Source organism: Pituophis catenifer, unplaced genomic scaffold (genome assembly GCF_029215685.1).
Source record: "Pituophis catenifer annectens isolate HBS135680 unplaced genomic scaffold, rPitCat1.0.hap2 SCAF_2, whole genome shotgun sequence".
Lineage (NCBI taxonomy): Eukaryota > Metazoa > Chordata > Lepidosauria > Squamata > Colubridae > Pituophis > Pituophis catenifer.
In genome coordinates, this window is record NW_027256882.1 from 98302393 (window position 1) to 98321219 (window position 18827).

At 38.6% G+C, this 18827-nt stretch overlaps 1 protein-coding gene across 2 annotated transcripts in view; it reads right to left on the reverse strand.

The window, feature by feature from the left end:
* The window catches only part of MAML1 (mastermind like transcriptional coactivator 1), a 39662-nt gene that overhangs the window by 14308 nt on the left and 6527 nt on the right, over nt 1–18827 (reverse strand). The window contains exons 2-4 of one of the 2 annotated variants that reach the window (XM_070937239.1): nt 5877–7274; nt 4506–4754; nt 2158–2272 (exon numbers count right to left, since the gene is read on the reverse strand). In XM_070937239.1, coding sequence (XP_070793340.1) covers nt 2158–2272; nt 4506–4754; nt 5877–7274 — 1762 coding nt within the window. Of the gene's footprint in view, nt 1–2157; nt 2273–4505; nt 4755–5876; nt 7278–18827 lie in introns of both variants that reach the window. The other variant, XM_070937238.1, reaches the window with a different exon arrangement.

The following is an 18827-nucleotide window of genomic DNA, read 5'->3' on the forward strand; positions in this document are numbered from 1 at the left end:
GCTGCTTTTGCCCCTTTTTCCATCTGCTTCTCCAAGGCCCTTTGAAGCCTTTGCTCCACCTTCTCCTGGGCCTTAGAAGGCTTCTTTTTGGGGACAGCATTGGATCTTATCGTGGTTGCTACTCCCCTGGCCCCACTCTTATATCTAGATGATCCATGCTTAGAGCTGCGACTGCTAGCTCTGCTTGCTTGAGCTCTTTCAACCATCTCTCTGTGCACATGAAAACACTGCAGACACTGCGTAATACCTGGTCTACTAGTCAGCTCTCTTTTTCTCTTTCTTTTTTTTTTTAAGCTTCCTGCCTTACTGCCCCCCCATGTTACTCCACTTTCAAAATGGCACCTGGCTTCTTTGCCGTTTTGTGCCGACAAGAAAAAAAGGCCGCCCGAGCCTCCAGAACGCATCCAATGGTGCTGGCAGCCACGAGGAGTCAAAATGCGCCATTAGCAATCTTTCCTTCCAGCGACGCCTTCCAAACCTCCCTCGTTACGGGTGAGCGGGCTTGAGCCACTGGCTCTTCATGCAGGCCACTGAAAATGGCTGCCGCAGTTAGTAGAGCCTTTTCCAGCCTTCCTTTCCTGCAATACCAAGCCTCCAATAACAGCGGGCTCAAACCTAGGGCTCTTCATGCTGTAATTTTCTTCCTCTCTTCCTTGCACTTCCAAATTACTGCTGAATCAAAAGCTGTTTTTTGGCAGAGCTCACTCTGCCACATCTATCCAGAGCTGCAGATTGAGTTGAAACTGGGGAGCATCAGCAGAGGACGTGTCTTCAGTTTAGACCCAGTTTATAGAGCTATAGGACAAGAGTGATACCCATGCCTGGCGTCTCGAGGCACCGTACAGGAAAAGTCAGGGTTCAGGTCTGGACTAATTACTGAATGGCCTTTGGCACTGTGATAGATAATCTTTAGGGCCAGGGGGTCCTTTTGGATTACATGCAAAAATGGGAGGTTCTGTTTTGGAGGGATTCTAAAGCTTCCTGAGTAAGAACTTCCACTTCCAGTTGGTGATCGAGGGAGAAGAGTAATTGATCCAGTGGCTACTCCTGTGTGGGATGGTGTAGAGTTTGATTCTCTCTACTTCGCTATTTAAAATCTATGTAATGTTAAAGACAGGTTATCTGGTCACTTGGTGTAAGGTATCAGCAATATGGTAATTATTTACTGCCACTGGGGGCCTGCCAATGAGGCTGTTAAGACCCTGGATAAAAGAAAATAAGCTTAAATTGAACCCAAAGAAGGCAACATTGCTATTTGTTCACCATGGCTCTCTGCCACCTCTAATGGTAGAGCTGCCCCTGCAGAGCAAGCCCATGTTTGGATGATTTTCTTGGATCTCTTTGGGTGGGTAGCACCTATTGAAAAAGTCATGATCAGAAGTTCTTTTCTTCAAGCTCCATTAGTGTTCCCATTATAGACTGAACTAGAACACAAAACTTTCTTACAACGGCTGCCCTCAACACTGCTTACTTATAAGAGGACAATGCACATTACATGGGACTGCCTTCAAACAACACTTTGAAACTCCAGCTGACCCATCTTTAATGGCTTGCATACTGGCAAGCATTTAGCACAATAAATACATTAAACCAAGTTTGCAAAAACTACACTGGTTGCCAGATTTCCAAGAACAATGCTAAACCATACTTTTAAGGTATGAAGTTCTGCCCTTTATGATTTGACATCAGGATCATCTCCTCCAACCAGAAAATGTAGCTCCTTGATTCATTCAAGACATTTTTCTCAGGAGAACATGTTGATATTGTGTGTGGGTGGGGTGGGGTGGGGTGGGGTGGGGGGAAAGAGAACAATAGAACTATCTTGTGTCCTTTGATAAAAGATTGACTCACTTGGGAACAGCTTTTTGGAAGCTAATTAAAATCTAATTATCTTGGAAGGCATTGGGGTGAATGTCATGTTATCAGAGCTGTTATATGATTTTATTAACTTGAACAATTAATCTGCATTTTATTTTGGATATTTTAACCGTCTATTTTGTAGCTGTTATCAATCATTAGGAATCACACATTGTAATAGCACATGTATTTAATAAATAAAATAATAGTATCAGACTATATTTTGACTACAAAAGAGCATTTTAAATAGAATTCATGTCCATACTAGTCCTTCATATTTCAACCCCACATCCCCTTTACCTGGGAACTGGCCAACTTGTTGTTGATATGTGTTTTGTGTCTGATCTTGGTACTGAGGAGGTGGTCGTGTCAAATGCCTCTGGAGTTGTTGCTCCTGATGATGCCTTTGTTTCTCCTAAAATGGAAAGCCAGGTTATCAGAAGAATGTTTCTCCACACAAAGCATCAGATATGAAGCTTTATTGTTGAACCAACCAACCAACCAACCAACCACTGCTTTGATTGTAATATAACACCAATTTTAGAAAATAAAATATAGTTTATATGTAAAAGGTAATGTGTGCTCTTTAAAACATGCAAAACAAAAGGGATCAGAAAATGTTCTGAGAAAAAAAAAATACTTTATGTGACATTATACTTAATGTGAAGAAATTAGTGTAAACATTCCTTGGGTCAAGATTCATTTGGAATAACTTCCTCCATGCAGTTCTCTTAGTAGTTTGTCACTGCCTTCCTCCAGCATTCTTTTTCCACTCAATGTTCAAATGAGACTTATTAGTCTCTGGTTTCATAGTAGAAGCACAGAACTGCTTAACAGAAGGATTAATATTGTAGTTGACTACATTTGGTACTGTGAACTGTCTACATAGTCTATTATTTTGTATTTGCTCTTTCTGAATGCAATGATAGATGATGGGGATTACAATTAGGTACTGGCTATCTTTCTCAATAACTAACAGTCTTACTTTAATCAATCTGCTTTTTTGATTATGTTTCTCCTTGTCTATCTAAAAAAATCAGGAAGAACAGCAGATTTTGCAATAAAAGCAATAATCTGCAATAATCTTATTCAGCATTCTAGCCAGTGAACTGTTCACTTTGGGTCTAGGACAACTCAGTGCGGCCAGCCACCAAGTTCTCTCAGGACAAGTCAACACAGCCAATTTGCCACAGGGACAACTTGCTGTGGGCAGCCAGAAGAAGAGCTGGGTGGGCAGGCAAGAGAGCAGATGGGCAGAGCAGAGCAGCAGCTGAGGACTTCTCCCTGGAAGGAGCTGGACAGGTGGGTGAGCGATCAGGTTGGCAAAGTGCAGGGTGGTAGTAGTAGCCAGAGGCTTCCCACTAGAGGGAGAGCTGGCCAGGTGGATGAATGGATGGGCAGAGCAGTGGTGACTGGGGGCTTCCTACTTTCACATATACCCATACTGCCGCTGCCCTGAACTGCTTGGAGTTAGGTGGCGGCACTATTTGGGCCATTTGGAGTGGCAGCGAGATGTATGAAAATGGGACACACCTGGCCTCTACTGTCACCAAATGGCCCAAATGTTCCAAACTCTGAATGGCCAGGAGTTTGGTGCAGCTGTAGCAGGGTATATGTGTGTGAAAATGGGGAAGCCCCTGGCTGCCACTCCGCTCTCATCCACCTGCCCAGCTTTCCCTCGGGCCAGAAGCCCCTGTCCGTCGCTCTGCGTTCTGCCTACTTGCTCGCTTACCCAACTGGCTCTCCCTCCAGCTACCCACGGCAAGTAGTCCCCATGGCAAATTGGCTGTGTTGATTTGTCCTGTGACAACTTGGCACCAGTGAATTGGCAAAAGTGAATTGTCAGTAGCGAATTGTCCCATTCTGTTCCCTTCTCAATCATTTCCCTTCCTGCCCCTTGTTAGGGTTGTCCTAACCCAGTGTTGGCGAACTTTTTCGGCACCGAGCGCATGCATGTGCTGGGAAGATGATCTGGTCTTCGCGCACGCATGCTCGCCAGAAACCGTAAGACCAGGTGGCCAGTGCGCATGCGTGTGCTGGAAACCAGAAGGTCATCTTCCTGGCACGCGCATGTGCATCAGGCAGCTGCTCTTCCGTTTTTCTGGCGCTCCCACGCGTGTGAAGACCATCTGGCCAGCATGCCGGAACCCAAAAGAGCAATGGGCAATGGCTCGCAAGCCCAGAGAGATGGCTCTGCGTGCCACCTCCGGCACATGTGCCATAGGTTCGCCATCATGGTCCTAACCTGTTTTTGAACTGTTCACTCCTAAAGTTTCTTCTTTGGTTTCTTAACACTTCCTTTATCAGCAGAAATGTGCAATTGTGGCCAGATAAGAATCCATACTCATCCCTAAATTATGGAAAGAGGGATCATGTAGCAATTACCCTAACCTTCTGCTTAGACCAATTTTCAAGGCAGCTCACAATAATGAGCACCTATCCCCAAGGATGTCTGAGTGCAAGTCTTCCTAATCCTTTCTGAATTAAGGGCATGTGTTTAAGGGGTGGGTGGGAATCCTACAAAATTTGCAATAAGCAGTACTAGGCTACTCTCATGTGGTAAACATAATATGCAACCTGATTAACATAATCAAGTACTGAATATTCCACTACATTGGCACAATCTTTGTGACAGCAATATGTTTTACCTGTTCAGCAAGAAGTTGCCTCTGTCCCATTAGAAACTGTTTCTGTTGTTCTATTAACAACTGCTTTTGTTGCTGCTTATGATCTAGTAGCATCTGGTGCTGCTTCATTACAGCAGCTTGCTGCTGACTGTTGAGATAAGCTGCATTACCATGGTTACCTGCCATGGAAACATTGGGAGGCTGTACATTTACACCAGTGCCAGGAACAGAAACAGGAATGCGAGGAACACCAGCAGAATGATTTTGATCCTATAAAAGCAGAGACAGATATTGGCTATGCAACAAGGACATCACTTGAGAAAAGCAGTATCTCCACATTTTTAATGACCACAATAATGGAAAACTTCTTCAGTGTTTATTACTACACAGCAATTCATGAAAAAGTATAATCTAGCATAACTTTGTTTCTAAATGAAATGAGCCAAGGTGAATGAAATGGCTTGTACAGAAGAGCTGCCACCTAGAGGCAATCTAAAAAGATTTCATTGCAAGAGGCAATGAAGGATATCTCTGTGTTTGTGTATTTCTTCTTTTGTTAATCAGATTTAATAAAATGTTATATATTATTATATTATATATTCCCTATTCTGTTATCTTATCATGGGGCAATAGGAGAACAGGAAAGTGAGCTATGCGAGAAGTATACATGCAATGAATGCATAATAACAACAATATGTATGTTAGTGTGTCATTCAATAGGAGATGTAAACACGGATATGTTATTCCAACATTTCCTTGATTACCACAAGCACTTCATTCTTCAAGGTAGACAAGAGGTAGATATCTAATGAAATTTTACAGCAATTGAAACAAATAGTTTCCTTGCCCTAAATTTCATTTGGTCTTGAACATTTGCTTCATCAATAACATTTAATGACATGTGTAGGATTATGGTAATATCCATGGAGTTTTTTCACAATTAATAAAAAGCATATATATTGAGTTTTACAATTAATAAAAAACTATAATCAACTGTCAAAATTCAGTTTGTTTTCTACAAGACTAATAATCTTCATTTTAAAAAAAACTATCAGAAAAAAAGAAATTTCCTTAATATACATTGCATCTTGGTTAACAGATTTTGAACTGTATACTAATCCTGAAAGAACAATTCAGAAAGAAGAGCGAAAAACTATATACTGAGAAAGCATTTTAAGTAACTTTTCCCATTAAAAGATTAAACTTTTTTAAAGGACAAGGTATAACATGCTGTTTTTGAAGTGAAAGGCTGATTTTAGTAATTCCATTATCCTCTTACAATGAAACTTATAAGGCTATTTACAGCATATATATGAAATTAGTTAGTATGTTTATTCAGCTTATTCAGCCTATCTCATTTACTACACCCAACCAGCTGCTAGAAACACTTACCTGATTGTGTGGTACTAAAGGCCTATAAGCAATATTTCCAGACTTCTTCATTACAAATATCCCACTCTGCTCATCGCTCATATGAGGCAGTGTAGGCTGCTGATGTTGCTGAAGATATGCTAACATAGAAGACTTGTTTTGTCCGGGTACTGTGATTCCTTGCCCACATTCTTTGTAATGTGAAAGAGGTTTTGTATTCCCATAATCTAGCACAGAGTTTTGATTAGATGCAGAATTCTGACTTATGTTGCTTGGCTGATGGCTTAGCATATTTCCACCATGATAATTACCTCCTATTCTAGAACTCTTGTTTGGCATATTGGGTATCAGGAGTTTTTGGTTACTGAAGTCTTGCTGGTAAACAGAAGGACTAGTTGGATTTTCCATAGTGTATGAGACAGCCAGTGGACTGTGAGAAGGTCCAGATTGTTGCCAGCTAGAAATCTGATTGGATGGGTGGACCTGCTGTTGGTTCTGCAACAACTGATCTCTCTTTTGCTTAGCAGCTATTTGCTGTAGCTGTTTAGCAGATGACATCTCTTTGGCACTCCCTGTAGTTTGTCCAGATAACAATGAATTAGATAGAGGCCTCTGAACATTTTGGGCCTGGCTTGCTGGTTGCATTATTGACTGGTTGGGATTTTCAGGCATGGACTGATTTGAAGGCTGAAACATTGTTTGAGAATTACTAATTGCTGGAGAAGCAGCAGTAACAGGGATAGAAGATGTACCAATAAATGTTGTGCCAGTAGAGGTAGTTCTGACTTGTGGAGACCCTATCTGTTCCTGTTCAAAGTCTGCCGGGGAAAATTCAGTCTTTATAATGATATCTTGTGGTAAAGGAGTTTGTGCAGTTGAATTTGAAGGATCAGCATCTTTCTTTTCCTCAAAGTCTTCAGTAAATAGGTCTTTCATATCCTCATCAGGCATTGACCTGTTTAGTTCATTCATTAGCTCCTCCCACTCTTGGTCATTAAGGTTAAGATCAGACATCAAATTGTTTTGTGATATCGAACTTCCTGGTCCCGTAATCATACAAGGAAGATCATCTGGTTCTTGTTTGAGTTCTTTGTTAATAACCATAGCAAATGAGTCATCAGCATCACTGCTTCCATTCAACTGAAGTGTAGTATCTGGCAGATCCTTTTTGCTCATTCCATCTAGGCTTATGGAATGTTTTCCATTAAGCTGTAAATTTTCTCCACTGGAAGGTTTGCTGTCAGGCTGATGTAGAGGGGATACAGGAGGTATTCCATTGGAGGAGCCGTTCAATCCACCAAGACCATCATCATGACACAATTTCTTGGGCACGGGAAATATGTCCCCAAAGCCATTTGGCTGGTCGCCATTTTGAGGTGAAACAGAATTATCAAGTTTCCTTTTTACAGTTTCATGAAGCTGCTGAAAGAAAAATAAAGTTAGGTTAGTTTATTGCTTCAGCAGTCTAAATAATCTAGTTTTTTAGGCTAGCAATCTTCACAGATATACAATGGATTAACACTTCTTTCAAGCAACTATTTTTTAACTTAGATGATTAAAAAATTATGCACATTCTGCAGTAAGGAAATGAAGGATGTTTACACATGTAAAAATATTTTTTTAAAAATAAAATATTATTTTGGCAATATTAACTAACTCTTTCACTATACTTCACTTCCAGGGCTACTACTAAATTTCCTTGCAGCCGAGGTACTCAAGGAAAATTCTGAGGTCATCTAAATTATAGTAATGCTGAAATGGCTTTGAACTGATCAGATGTGGAATGGGAGATGACTGAAAACATCATATAAAAGTGATAAATATTGATAAATAGTTTAAAAACATATAAGCAAATTTTTGTACTCTTAAAAGTCTTTATGCTAAATGTGGTAACACGATTGCACGTGATTCTTCCATAAAACATTTTTGTGATAAACAATTAAACAATTGTACTCACAATATGCTCTTAAGATTCAATTACTCTAAGATTCTTACTCAGGCTTTAAGGACAGAAGAGAATGTACTATAACAGTTCACATATAACAGAGCTAACATGGAGCTCTCTATAGAGAAAGCAAACTGCATGCAATACAAATTCAGCTGTAAACCATCTACTTTCTGGGGATAATCCAAACTAAGAGGCAAACGTCAATCAAATTGATATGTAAAGATTATGCTTTCATAATTAAAAAATAAAGAAAAACTCGAGCTTTAAAAAAAAACCCAAAACAATAATTAAAAAATTAAAATAAAATAATAATAATAAAAAACAGCAAACTTTCTCTCTTCAGAATTCTTTAAAAACATTTTTATTTTTTATTTTATAGTTAGCAGTGGAGTTGCTTTTCTAGAAATAACAAACAGCATCTCTCTCATAAATCAAGCCTTAATGTATCTGATGCTTCAAAACCTCTACTTTTTAGTAAAATTCTACCCTCTTCTTTGATACCAGATATAAATTTTATAGTTGTTCATTTGAGATCTTCCTAAATCTGGCATGGGCAATTAAACAGATAATTGTACTGGAAATAAAACATGAAACTACTATAAGTGAAAGTCATTTTGGTCCTGATGTCAGCAAAAGTCCATTAAAGTTACCAGAGATAACATCATATATTTTTTAATCAAAGAAACCATCTTTATATTCCTTCCTTTTACATTTAACAGTCTTGATCTTTAGTCCCTTCAAATAACATTCTACCATTTGATTTCCTTTTTTTTTGTCCCTTATCATACATTTTTTCAAAGCCTTAAACAAGCCTCTTTTGTAAATCCAATATAGGAAAATTATCTAAGCCACTCTCTTGGTTTATTTGTATACCTCTTTTAATTATTAAGACGTCAGCTAGTTTCTTTTGAATGTCCTGTATGTATCATATTTTTCATATCATTGTTATGGCCTGTGATTTTAAAAACCACTTTCAAGTAGCTCTCAATTTTGCTAGTTAAAACTTTTTCCATGATGTCTTTTAAACAGTATTATCTATAGAGGTGGGACACTCTTTAAAAGAAACTTCTAGGTTCGTTATTTAAAAATATGTCAAATGTTAAAATATATTGATTCATTCTGTATTTATAAATTGAATTTAAGTGGTTTTTTTTAATTGTAATCTTTAGTTCCTTCTAGTGTCTAATTTTTAAAACTATACACCATTTTTTAAGAATTCAAAAGAAAAGCATTTTCCTACAGGAAATATTCTTACTGTATAATTATTTCCAAAATCTTATTTCACATTTATCTGGACCCAACTCTTTTGCTGTTTATTTCAAATTTATGATTGTCTTTAAACTTGCATTTAAAACATTTTTTCCTAACGACTAAAGGAAACTCAAGCTATGCTATAAAACACATAAAACTCATCTAGTGCTATAAAACATTGATTCAAAGCAACTTCCAAAAGTGATTAGAAAAGAGGTATGTGAACCTATTATCTTTTTGAAGGTACTTTGAAGGTGTTTGCCCATTTGAGAAAGATGATTGCTCCCTTATCACGCAGAGCATTAAACCTATTGCAGATTTTTGTCCTGCAGTCTCATCATGAGGAACAATTGTCTGGAGCACTTCTGGGCAAACTCAAGTCCTCTCCTTATCCAGGGAGAATTACGAAGAGCCAGTCTACTTGCCAGCTCTTCATTCCTCTGAGGTCATTGGCTCCACTTTTAGAAGAGCAGTCTTCTTCTGACATTTCTTCCCAAATGAATGTACATTTTGTGCTACATCACTGGAGGTTTTCAAGAAGAGATTCGTCAGCCATTTGTTCAGAATGGTATAGGGCCATGATGGCGAACCGATGGCACGCATGCCAGAGGTGGCACGCAGAGCCCTCTTTGTGGGCACACGCACTGTCGCCAGCTGCTCTTCTGGTTTCCGGTACTCCGGCGTGCATACGCACGGTCCGGATTGGGCACTCGGTGCCAAAAATATTCACCATCACTGGTATAGAGTCTCCTGCCTAAGCAGGAGATTGGACTAGAAGACCTATTATGTTTTTTATATACCAGTCACACATTTTTGCATTTAATCCACATTTCTTCATCACCCATTCATTCTTGATCTTATCTGTTTCATCATACATACTTCTGAGATAATCTACCCCCATAGATTCAATTCACTTTTATGTTTTACTCGATGTACCCAACTCTCGCTTCCATGTACCAAAGTGGGCAGAAATATACACTTCTTTCACCAAACATTCTTCTAAAGTTTCTGGGACCCTTTCCAAGTTATCTGCATGACTGGTGTTGTTACAAAATGGGTTGTACTTTAAAAGAACTGGTAATAACTGGCAATAATCTGAGCCTCAATCAGAATGGGAAGCTAGATCTTGAGCCTCACAGAAGATAAAAACCATGAAATAATAACCTCAGGTAAATACTTGTACACTATTTCAGGAAGTGAAACAGCTGCTGTAACAGGCCTATTAAACTATTCAATAAAAGATCAGGAAGAGCATTATTGGACAAGGTTTATGACACCTATTGTTTATATTGAGCATAGGAAATAAACAGGATGAGTCTGAACTCTTAAGAAATAAATATTAAGTTTATTATACATTTATTAAGTTTATTATAACATTATATTTATAGAAATATAATTTTAAAAATATAACAGTGGCCTGGTTATAGCTAAGATAATTTCCATGCCCGGAATACTGCAATTCAAGGATATGATTTGCTCAAAGGGAAAGTTTAAAGGCAGAATTTGTAATGTATGTTAAACAAAAGCATATCTACACAGTAACAAATTCAAATGAATGGAATATTATAGAACAGGAGTCCCCAATCCTCAGTCCATGGACTGGCACAGATCCGCGACATGCCAGCACCTTGGCCGCGCAAACTAGCAAAACCTTAACCCCATGATGCAAGCAGCACATAAAATCATGCACCCTCCAATCCGGGAAAAACCTTTCTCCATAGAACCAGTCCTTGGTGCCAAAAGGTTGGGGGCCACTGTTGTAGACTATATATTTGAATTAAAATAAGTGGGGAAAAAAAGTAAAGCCAAAACTGTTTTAGTTTACTATACAGGTAGTCCTTGAGATCCAATTGTAATGGAGCCTGCCCATTACAGTTGCATTTCGCAGCAGCCGTTAGGTCAGTGGTTCTCAACCTTCCTAATGCCGCGACCCTTTAATACAGTTCCTCATGTTGTGGTGACCCCCAACCAAGGGTGGGTTCTAAATTTTTTTACTATCGGTTCTGTGGGTGTGGCTTATTTTGTGGGTGTGGCTTGGAGGTCATGTGACTGGGTGGGCGTAGCTAGCTGGTCATGTGACCGGGTGGCCATGGCTATATGTATAGGGACTACTCAGAGGGCTGAAAAAAGTCATTTCTGACAGGTCCTCGCACTTTTGACTGGTCCTCACACTTATGACCATCCTCACATTTATGCCTGTGCAGCATTCTTAACAACCATGTCACTCATTTCACAACTGCTTCTCTTCAACATGGTATAAGATAGGGCAAAAAACGTAAAATGTGAGGACACTCGTAAATTCGAGGACTGGTCAAATGTGCGAGGACCAGTCAAAAATAACTTTTTCAGCCCTCTGAGTAGTCCATATGCATAAAAGGATACAGCAATAGAGAGGGATGAAGGAAGGGAAGGGAAATTAGAGTAGGAGTGAAGGTAAAAGAGGGAGGAAGAGAGGAGGAGAAAGAGAAAGAAAGAGGAAGTAGGGAGAAGAAGAGGGGGCGGAAGAGAAAGTAAGAAAGAAAGAAAAGACAGAGGTGGTAGGTTTGAGGAGAAAGATTGCTGTACAATAAAAAAGATGAAAGGGAGGAAAGCCAACCCCAAACAAATATCAAGATATTAAGATAAAGAATGAATTGTTAAACTTTAAGGAATAAAAGAGAACAAATAGCAATAAATAGCAATAATTAGAAACACACATACAAACATACAACGTATTTTCTTTGAACAGAGTATTTGGCCGGTTCACAAATTTAAACAGTTGTAGGAGGTTAGCACCCACCCCTTTCCTAGAAGAATGAAATATTTTGGGAAATATTAAAAAGGCAGAATATTATATTTCCCTACCTGGATGAGAAATGGAGAAGCATATTTTACAGACAAAGCAGCTCCCACCTTCCTGCCCCCCACCCTTTGTTAATGGGCCAGAGGCAGAAAGTCAATCCTTTGTCAAAGGACATTTGCAACACAATAGCAACAGAAACTAACACAATGGGCCCCATCAAGCCATGTGATCCTGTCCACCATTAAACCATCTTTCCAAGCAGTCTCCATGTTTCCAGTGTCTTTTTCCCCACTTGGAGCAGAACCCAGAAGGATATTTCTTCCAATACAGTATTTAGTCATTTCAATTAAATTTTCAATTTCTATATTTCCTTTTTGCCATATTTATTCTCATCTATTTTTTTTTTAAAAAAAAACCAATATTACCCTTCATTCTCATCTCTAATCTTAATCAAATTCAATTTTTCCCTTCTATTCTATATTATACCCCTTCCCATTGTCATCTATTTTTATATCCATCCTCACATTGGTTAATTATTTAATATTACAATTGTTTAATACAAATTCAACATTTTAATATAAATCAATTAGTTATATAATTATCTTTTTTGTATATTAATCAATATGAACATGAATATTCCAATTATTTCCATGCAATCCAATTTCTTACAAATCCATTAATTATATTTACCAATAATAATAAACCAAATAATTTCCCCCATACATTCCTCCAAACCACAACTTAACCATTTCTGCTTTCAACACAATATACAATTAATAGTATCTCAATTATTACAATTCCCTAGTTAAATAGAGCTTTTTTTCTTTTGTGTTTTAAAAGCTTGAACTCTCCTCTTTTGCCCTAAATTTTCCATTGTTTGCAGTTTTGCACCTACCTTTTTTGGTGAGGAAAAAGAAAAAGAAATCTCTCTGCCTCATTTTGTCACGGTGCAGCCTGCTTACTTTCAATTTCGCTTTTTCAGCATAGCTAGGGGGAAAAAAATCTGCTCCAGGAATTTACCTCTTTGCAGCTAGCTCTTTGAAGCCCTGCGGCAAGAATTTAAAGGTTTTTTTCCCTCTAGCCATCAGCTGGGATTCCGGAGGCAGCAATAGATTGGGAGCGGGCGGGGTAAGCGAACGGCGACCGGGCAATCCAACAGAGGCAGAGGGTGAGGGTGAGTGAAGGCGGGGGGGGGGGGGGCGAGAGAGGGCTTTGGCGACCCCTGTGAAATGGCCGTTCGACCCCCAAAGGGGTCATGACCCCCAGGTTGAGAACCGCTGCGTTAGGTGAAATGTATTGCCTAACAACCCTCCATTCCTGCTCTCCCCAGTGAAATGTAAAATGATTCTCAGTCCATAAGGAAGAACACCCTCCTCACATGTTACCTTTTGAAGAGCTCTAAGCCTTTCTGGAGTGCTAGGATGACTTATTCTTTGTGCGGCCACCTTTTTGCCCTGCCCACAAAATGGTGTCTGTTCCGGTCACACTGCACAGCCTAGGGACACATGGCTTGCCCACCTTCCATGAGATCTGGAGTGCTTCAGAAGTTAAGTTTGGGGTGTGATGGGCATGTGGCAAGAAGGCCCAAATGCTGTAAGCTTCTGGTGAGATGGGAGGGCAGGAGAGAGGCAGGAGGGTGCTGCAGCAACCGTGTGGTGGGTCATAAGGGCAAACAATTGCAGGCCTGTTGCAGCCATCACAATTTTGAAATGGGGTCATGAGTAGCTTGTGGGGAGGTCAGTTATAATTTTGAATGTTAAATAACCTGTACTATTATTTGCCCAGCCAAAGAAAAATATAATAGGATATTTCCAGTATGAAAATGCAATTCTTCAGTAAGTGATAAAAGCCAAACTTTATTCCGACATCTGTTGAGAAACAACCTTGCCAAGCAGAGTTTCTAGGAAATTCCTAACTTGTCTTTTTGACAACTTTTTCCTTCAGAGAATGAATCACACATGTGCACACAAACACAAATCAGCTGCTTTTTTTATTAACCAATATGGAGGATGTAGTTGAGAAAATTAAAGCACAGGGACAAAAATTGGGAGAAATAATTGTGCAATGTTAAATGTCAAGATTTTCAAGACAGCTAACATTATATGTCACTGAATGTATTTCCTGAACTTCAAGAATTGGATTTAAATAGAATGGTGATAAGGAGGATTCTTCAGCAAAAGAAGCTACTGACTAAGGAAAAGCATGGAGCATATCACTTCTGCAATTCATTCTAACTATTTTGTCATCAGTGATCATAGGAGGCATTTTCTTTTGTGTAATGAAGACAGAACAGTATCTGTGTTGTTTTTGCTCTCCCCTCAGGCCGTAATCCTCTAAAGTCCAAACTCCAAAAATGCTAGAGAATTATTGGAAACCTGGCACTCAGACAAATTGGCCATCAACAAGCACATAGACGTATGTAACATCTACACACCACTAAAAAGAAACAATAAAAAAGCCAAAAAGGAAACAAAGAGACCAAAATACCTCCTCAACCAGTGATCAACATCCAAATGAACAGTGATAAATACTAAGATTAACATTAGACCAACAATAAAAAAGCAAGCAAAATCCCAAACAAGGAACTACCAAACAAGCTAACAGTAAACAATAGCCCAATCAAGGAACCACTAAGATCACTCCCACCAACACTAGTAAGCCACTAATATATACAGTAAAATGAAAGCAAGCCCCACTCCCTACTAGCAGTGATGATATCAACTAGTTAGGTAATGACATGTCTGCAAGAAAACAACCAAACTTAGAGAAAGTCAAAGATCCCATAATTCAACCTTGAGCCACAAATATTCTCTTCTATTGGTACTGAATAATTAGTCACAAGATTCAGTAAAACAAACTCTTTTCTTTCACCGTGTTATCATGCCTGGAGGGAATAAAATTCTTATGAAAGCTTCTGACCATCTGTCCTAACCACTCTGTAAAGTGAATTACAACTGAGATGAAGTGAGAGGTTTGATTCTTGACATGGCATACCTTGAAAGGCTCAAAGTTTCACTGCTCTCTAATCAGAGAGGCACTGAACTCTGTGATCGTGCAGACAGTAGCAGATACTTGGAGACCCACTGCGAATAGATATATAAATGGCAAATCTACACAATGCTATGCAAGACTATCAGAGCAATTGAACAAGGTTTGTCTCATTCAAGAGCATTTTAACAGACTGCAGGTCAACCAATACCCCTTCAATTTCATGGAAGTTTACCAGAGAAGTTTGAGGGAGCCCAGGATCAATTTCTAAGCTTCTCTCCTCCACATGAATTATTTATGGCGAGTCAGCCAGCAAGATTTTCTACAAATCATTCCAGATAACTTTCAAGGTCACTGAAAGGAGTAGTAGTCAAATGGGCTATGCCCTGCATCAAAGACAACGCTCCATTAATGATAATTACCAAAATGTCTTGCAAATGTTGAATTGCATTTGACAATCAGACAACAAATTAATAATTTGCAAGCTGAAACAAGATTACAGCAGAATATAAACTGCGGTTTCAACTGTATGTCAGAGTGTGAAATAATGAGAGTGGCGGTTCGATCTCTGACCTTGTGGGTTGGTTTACGAACGTTTCATTACCAGGCTAGATTACATCTTCAGCAGAATTTAGTGAATGCCAGTGTTGATGTTCTGCTGCTTCTAAGGGTTTCATGTGGTCAATAGATCTTGTGATGGGAGGTCACGTTAGGTGAGGCTACAGTGATGGGTCTTTTAAGGGGTCAGGTGAAGGTCTTATGCTGGGTCTTGTGAGGGGGTCAGGTGTGGGTCTCGTAAAAGTGCAGAGATAGTGGTTGAGGATTTGGTGTTGCTTTCCACTAAATTTGTACCTTATGCCTGCTCGTCTAAAAAACTGAATTTGAACTCCCCTGATACTTGACTTCTGAAACTGTTCCTCTCCCATCCTATACTGATAGTTGGGGGAGACGACCATGATGCAGAATATATTCTGGATTCCACATTTAAGAGGAGTCATTTAGAGTATCTAATTCAAGGCCACCTGAATCTGAGAGATTGTGACAGTACACAACAGATGTTCATGCCTCATACTGATACATTAGTTCTATATGAAATTCCTGCACAAACTTTGCTCCTGTGATCTGTTCCCACTATCAATAGACAGTGAATCCCAGGATGAAGAAAACTCTGTGCTCTCCAATATAATAGACTTTCTGATATTGGTTACTGTGCAATAGGAAGAGAAGGGAGGACTTTCCAGATTCATTTGACTGTGTGCTGGCAAGACTTGTCTGATGACCTTGAGGAGTTGCCAAGTGAGAGCCTGGGGAGTGAGTCAGTGGTTGGTTTACATAGTAACTTGTAAGTATCTTCTTCATGTATCGGAGATGAGACAAATTCTGATGGGCTAATTGGTGTAAAAGAGTATGGAGATAATCTTGAAGAAAAATACAAGAAATAAATGTCAACTTAGTCCTAGGAAGGAAGAGGGGATGAAAAAGAAACCCAAGCTTAAGAGAAGGCAGAAGAAATCTTGACCATTTTTCAAGATTCTGTTATACTCTATAAAATAGTATTTCTGTGGTTGTCCCAAATTCTGATTTCTGACCTGGCCTACTTTGAAGGCTGACAGCACTGCTTGACTGACAGATTTGTCTTCTCTGTAAAAGCTTTTACTAAAAATAACAGAATTTGCCAATTCCTATTCTAAAACACATGTAAGTTCCTCTTATTCATTAAAAGGTGTTTTGATTTAAGAGCTTTTGTTTATTTGCAATGAGATTTTTTAAATGAGTATAAGATCCTATTATTCACACACACACACACACACACTGTAATTACTAAAATATGGTATATTTATTTCTTGCCTAGCCTATTTTTTTAAATGAGGAAAATCACATTAATTAATTTACCATGTTAGGGTACTGCAAACTATGTAAAGGATGGTAATGGGCCATTAATAACACTGGACAACAAAGATTTTGCTTCCTGGACATTTTTAGGTAAAACTTATAGATTTTGGCTGCTAATCACAAAAATACCCCATAATTTAACCTATCACATACTGTTTTATAGCAACCTTCTGTTTTTACACAATGACAATGTACACACTCTTCAGCATTTTTTGGCTATGCTGCACACTTGAAACATATGAAACATGAACTGTTGTTGAAGCAAATCAAGTATACCAAGAACAACTGGAATATCTGTAGAGATCTAAAAGCAGTGGCTCTTCTGCCTGGAATGCAGCTTGGATATACCAAGTATTGTTGTTACATATGCAAACAGAACAACCGGGCAAGAGAGTCACATAACATTAAAAAGAAATGCCCAATCCAAAAAAATTTGGTCCCAGGACAGAAAAATGTGGCACATGAACCACTTGTCGACCCAACTAAGATATTTTTGCTTCTACTTCACATAAAATTTGGACTGATGGAAAATTTTGGGAAAGCGATGAACAAGGAAGGTAAAGGTTTTTGTTATTTGAGAGATGCTGCCAAGGTTAAAGAAGGCATTTTAGTTAGTCCACAGATCAGATACACTGTCAATGGTAAGCGGTGCAAAGATCTGTTATTGGGGCCACAGAAAATTTGCCTGGAAAGCATTCAAGAATATTGTTGAGAATTTTCTTGGCAACTACACAGCAAAACTAAATTCAGATGGTTGACAAACTTCTTATAGCATTCAAGACCATGAAGTGCAACATGTCATTGAAGATTCAATTTCTGCATTCACACTTGGAGTTCTTTCCTAAAAATTTCGACAGTCAGTGATGAATACGGTGAAAGGTTTCACCAGGACATTGCCCAATGGAAAAACAGTATCAGGGCAACTGGAATCCATCAGTGTTGGCTGACTATTGTTGGACACTGCACTAAAATACACTGAATACAATTGAAAATCAGCAGAATACTTTTAGCCCTATTGAACTTATGCAATGTATTAGAAGCATGTGATTAAGTACATTATAATAATTAAAAGTTAATTTCATATTTCTGAAAATTCCTAGTGATAGTCATTCTGAAATTATATTTGTGTTCAATTTGAAGGGATCTATCACAATCACCAAAAGTTTTTCAAGAAGCAAAACTTTTGAAAAAATGTGTTATCCAGTGAACCAATGCAAACAAGATCGAACAAAAATCGTTAAGAGTATAGTGAAGTTCTGTTTAAGAAACATATCAACATCTAAGATACTTTAGATATTTTCTACTTACAAGAACCTCCAATACTAGAAGATGAAGTTAGACCAGTGCTCTGATCATTACTAATTGGAAGATTACAGGAATTATTGGAATAGCTTCAGAACTCTAACAAGCAACAGAAGAAAAATCAGTAAAGACTCTACTCAAGACTATGTCAAGAAAGCTGCAAAATTATACAGTGGCAAATTGTGGAAGAGGTCAATTTACATACTGATATCTAAGAGATTTAATAGTCTGTGCAAACTATTGTATTCTATCCTTATTTTCACACAATAGCAAAATTATACTTAAAATCATCCAATGTGGATTATTAGAGTTCTACACAGAAAGGAAATGTGGACCCTTTGGTGCTCTCTGAGCTTAGTTATTTACTTCCAGATGCTTCGTTACTAGATTAGGTAATCACGATCAGAAAACATCAAGGACTCCACAATTCAATCCTGAGCTAAATACATTCTCTATGAGGAGGGGAAATGCAGATGTTCAAGCTGGATTTAGAAACTAACATGCAATAATTTCACAATCAAATAAAAGCTCATTACTGAATAACAACAGCACAAGAATATATACTATTAGCAAACAGCACAATCTATGAAAAGAGGAAGCTAACAGCTGGTAGGGAAGAAATCAAATGTTTCAAAAGCATACACACACAAAAGGAAAGGGGAAAAGAAAGGAACACAACAACCAAAAACAGTAGCCACAGAACCCAGAGAAATCCAGAGAAAGGGAGAAACTAAGGGGGACTGAATGAGGGTACTGCTAGCCAGCTCCTTCAATAAAAAGATTCTATAATGAAACATTTTGTAGCAAA